Source organism: Oryzias melastigma, linkage group LG12, assembly GCF_002922805.2.
Source record: "Oryzias melastigma strain HK-1 linkage group LG12, ASM292280v2, whole genome shotgun sequence".
Lineage (NCBI taxonomy): Eukaryota > Metazoa > Chordata > Actinopteri > Beloniformes > Adrianichthyidae > Oryzias > Oryzias melastigma.
In genome coordinates, this window is record NC_050523.1 from 13,409,908 (window position 1) to 13,414,301 (window position 4,394).

The following is a 4,394-nucleotide window of genomic DNA, read 5'->3' on the forward strand; positions in this document are numbered from 1 at the left end:
ACCCCCCCCCCCTTATTCGCTGCAGTTCCTTTTTTTGAACATTGAATGTCAAACGCACCTTTTGTTCGAGGTGAGCTCTCCGGATGGAGACCTTCTGCTCAAGTTTCTGCTGCTCTCGCTCGTGTTGGGTCTCCATCTGTGACTTGGTTTTTGTTTGGTAGGCATCCAGAAGCTCCATCTCCTGTTTCAGCTGCAGATTCAAAGCCTGACACTCGGATTCCTGCTCTGCTTCCAGTCGCATCTGGAAAAGGCGTCATTCCACACAAACAAGAACAGAGATTTCAGTCCACCAAGCGAATCATTTTTTTCACTCATGACTTTACAATTTTCATACCGCTTGGGACGCCATCATCTCGTTGATGCTTTGCTCGTACTGCTCGGCCAGGAAAGCCAACTTGCGGGTCTGCTCCTCTTTGAGACCCTTTAGGATGGTCTTATGATCCCCTTTGGGAGAAACCTCCAGTTGATGGTTCCTCAGAGCTTTGTACTGTTTGTTCTGAACCTTGCAAGTGTCTTGGAACTGTTTCTTGATTTGCATCTCCAGGGCCTGTGGAGGGTTGTATGAGATGCAAAATAACTTATAGCTATATGATTGTATTTTTTTTCTTAAACTTCATTATATACTGTAAATATTTGAATAAAAATCTATCTTCAAGACCTTGAGATTTCTGGGCTGCTGCCGCTTCTCCAGAGTGTGTTTTCTGTGCAGTTCTCTCTTCCGCCGGTTGTTGTACTCCTCCTGGTTTTCAAGTTCCGTCTGATGCTGCAGCCGCATGAGGTCGACTCGCAGCTTCTGCAGCATCTGCAGCTGCCTGCGCTCCAGGTCCTGAGTGGACTCATCCTGTCGGATCATCAGGGCATGTTCCATCTCCTTTTGCATCCTCTTTTTATTTAACTCCTGAAATAAAGCGAACAAAGAGAAAAATGTTTGATTTCCAGCAAGATAAACACTTCTGCTTAACATGTGGTGTATTTTTAAACTAAAAAAAAAAACAAAAAACTTTTCTTAATTTTTTTTAAGCAGTTTATTACTTTTCAGAGTAAAAGCCCTAAATATGTGTTCCAACAGGGTTAGTCCAAAGCCAGTTTTGCTTCCCATCTGTTCCTGTATTTGTTTTTTTCTCATTTCTTTAAGTACATTTCAAGTATATATTTGAATTATTTACAATTATGATGTTTCATTTTTGTTTCAGACTTGTTCACTGATCAAATAAACTCTAGAAATCTACTTGTTTTGGCTGCAAAACCCCACCTGATCTCCACACTTAAGTGGTCAGGTCCACCCCTCACCCTCACCTCCCGGCTGAAACTCCTGCTGCCTGTGTGAGATCTGCACAGGTCTTGCTTTCCTTCGATTAACTGCTTTGGGTCTGCAAAGACTGGTATGAAAAGTACAACTCAAGCTCCACTTTGAGTCACTTTGATGAAGAGAATCCATTAGCCCACATGATAATAAATCTTACCGTCTGATGAGGTTAGAACATGTCCAAAAGTATGTTATTTATTTAAAAACTGATCTATAAATATCACACAAATAAACTTATCCACACACTACATTAGTTTAACCCATTTAGTACCGCTTACACCCTGTGTGAACTGTTCCAGATGTATGTTGCTTTCATTTAAAAGTGGCTGGGATAGGCTCCGGCAACCCAGTTTCCCCAAATTGGAATAAACTGGTTTACATTTTCATGTAATTTACTGTTTTTTTTTTCTTTTTAAAAGAGATTTGACCATTTCAGAAAAAAACTTGGGCTGCAATTTTATGGTTACAAGGATAATGATGTAGTCATTCGTCCCTCCAAAAATGCAGGTGACCCCTTCATGGCCCATCATTTGGTTCTTAACTAAACTGTTTCATCTGATAAAATGTGATGCCGATTGATGCAGGTATGTATTAAACCATTTCGGCTCCAAAATTACCTTAATTTACATAAAAACACAAACATAAATAATTTTCTTTCCTTTTTTTTGGGAGGGGGGGGCATAGATGTAAATATATTTATTAAGGGATCCTGGAGTTTATGCTATTTGAGTTCAAAGTTGACTCATTTGAACACTACACCTGTAAATAATGTAATTAATGTATATTAATGGTTGAGCAGCTCTTCTTCATTGGCTAAAATGTGTTGTTGCTGCCTTTTAAAGACAAATTTTCCCCTAAAAACAATTAAACATAATGTTAAATGTCGGGGATTAGTTGTGTCTAAATGTAAACTTCTTCTCTCTTCATATATTTTGGAGCTCCTCCTCCCTCTCAGGAGGCGTGTTGGCTGAATGGATGGTTGTTAACTTTTATATCTACCTCTCTGAGCTGCTCCTGCTCAAACTCATGCCGCCTGATCACGCTCCGCCGTTTGAGCGCCCGGCAGCTGCGGTCATAGACCAGCCTTTGTTGGGCCAGCAGGTGAGCTTCCTCCTCAGCCTGAGAGCGCTGTATTGTTTCTTTGTGCCTGGACAGCCGCTCCTGCTTCTCCTCCTTGGCAGTACAAGGGTCCTCATTCATCTCCTGAATCACAGCACAGAGCAGAGGATAGGCTGTCGGATCTGAGGTTTCGTTCAGTAGAATCAGTGCATAACTTTATACATTTTTTGTGACATTTACTTCTTTGATCTTGTCTTTGCAAAGCCTATATTCCTTTTTCTGGTTCTCCAAGAAAGTTGTCAACTCTTTCTTCTGCTGAGCAACAATCTGTTGCTGGATCCTCCTCTCTTCTGCTGCAACTGTCTTCATCTGTGACAAAACATTTAAATCATCAGCCCTTGTTCAACAATCATCTTGACATGTTTGTGCAGACGTGTAATCGCTCTTTTAGTACCTCTTTGTCAGTTTGAGCAACATGGCGTTTGGCCAGTTTTTCCAGTTCAATATAAGTGTTGTTCGCCTGCGTCTCTAATTCCTTCTGCAGCCGGAGCCTGTGCTCATCCATCTCGGCCTTTAGCCTGTTCTCCAGGGCGATCAGCTGCTTCTGGTGCTGTCGCCGCATGCGCTTATACCCAGACATCTGCTCCCGCAGCTCAAAGTCCTGCTCATGCTCCTGGATCTACCTGATGCCCTACAGAAGGATGTGAGAGAAGCTGAGCAGGCAGGAGGAAGCATCCTCTTATTTTCTTTTTTTTTAAAGAAAAGGTCAGTTGAAATAAACAAGAATAAACTTTCATTGATACAAATCAAAATCTACAATCATAATGTTGGATTTATGTGATCAAATATAAAGATTTGCACGCATAAAAGCAGAGGCAGAGAAGAGAGGGGAGGGGGGGTGACATCCATTAACAGGATCTGGTTGCCATGACTACAGATGTACAGCTGAGAACACAGACACCCCTTCACTCCCTCCTCATTCCCGCCAGCGCGCGCACACACACAGCAGCCGCGCGCTCGTGCGCATTACCCGTGCGCATTTTCATGCAAACCGTGAAGGGGGGGTTATAGAGAGCAGCAGCATACCAAAGATGCTGATTTGATGGTGGTGCAGGTGGTGGCGGTGGTGTGTTCACAGATCTTGCTGTCGGGAGACCGGCTCTTGTGAGAAGTAGGCCGCAGTTCTGGCCTGGCGTCCCCGTGCACGGCCTCATCCCTCACGCAAGCATGGTCCTGCTGGGGGGGAGGAAAAGGAGGAGATAGTGGAGCAGGGCCTCCGCACTTGACGTTTCTGCTGCTGCTGCTGCTTGAGCCTCTGTCGGTGCCGAATCTCCCTGAATGCAGCACGCATCCAGCCTTACATGCATCCTTCCACTGCTACTGAGCGCAAGTCCTTCCTGGGAGAGAAAAGGGCATTGCCAAACAAATGCATCCACTATAGATGTAGTCGGGTTTTTTTTCCTCCTTCTGGCGTCTCTGTCTTCCAAAAGAGGAGGAACCACAGGGTGAATTATGCAATCCCTAACATTGATGATCAGGAGAAGATGCCACGGGGATGTGCTGTGCTGCCACTCTTCTTTTCCGTTTTAAAAAGCAGGGAATGTGTGAGAGGAAAACCAGTTTCCCTGATGTGCTCCGACGGTCGCATGTGCTGCTGGCACATTGAAAAACAGCCGATTCCGTTGAGGCGCATCCAAACATGGTTTTCCCTCGAAGATGTCGCTCAACGATCCGTTTGTGGTCCACTCCAATTTCTGTCCTACATTTACAACGCACTTGGTCATGGTAGGTGGTTCTCGTGCCTTCTATTCATCTCTTTCCTCTGTCCCTCTTTCTACACTCCCCCTTCCTTTAAAGAGACACCACTACACTACAGGCAAACCTCCACCAGGCTGAGGTAATCCAACTCACTCCATCCTTTCCTTCCTTCCTTCCTTCTGATAATTTCACACACTATTATTGTTCAAATTCCTTAAATACTCACAATTTTACTTTTAATTTTAGAGCTATTAAAATTCTTAGTGTGATT

At 43.9% G+C, this 4,394-nt stretch overlaps 1 protein-coding gene across 1 annotated transcript in view; it reads right to left on the reverse strand.

Moving 5' to 3' along the window:
• Positions 1-4,301, reverse strand: part of taok3b (TAO kinase 3b) — a 10,289-nt gene extending 5,988 nt beyond the window's left edge. The window contains exons 1-7 of the mRNA XM_024299860.2: positions 3,452-4,301; positions 2,820-3,056; positions 2,606-2,734; positions 2,306-2,509; positions 659-898; positions 335-547; positions 59-241 (exon numbers count right to left, since the gene is read on the reverse strand). Coding sequence (XP_024155628.1) covers positions 59-241; positions 335-547; positions 659-898; positions 2,306-2,509; positions 2,606-2,734; positions 2,820-3,005 — 1,155 coding nt within the window. The 5' untranslated portion in view covers positions 3,006-3,056; positions 3,452-4,301. The remainder of the gene's footprint in view (positions 1-58; positions 242-334; positions 548-658; positions 899-2,305; positions 2,510-2,605; positions 2,735-2,819; positions 3,057-3,451) is intronic.
• Positions 4,302-4,394: the final 93 nt, after the last annotated feature.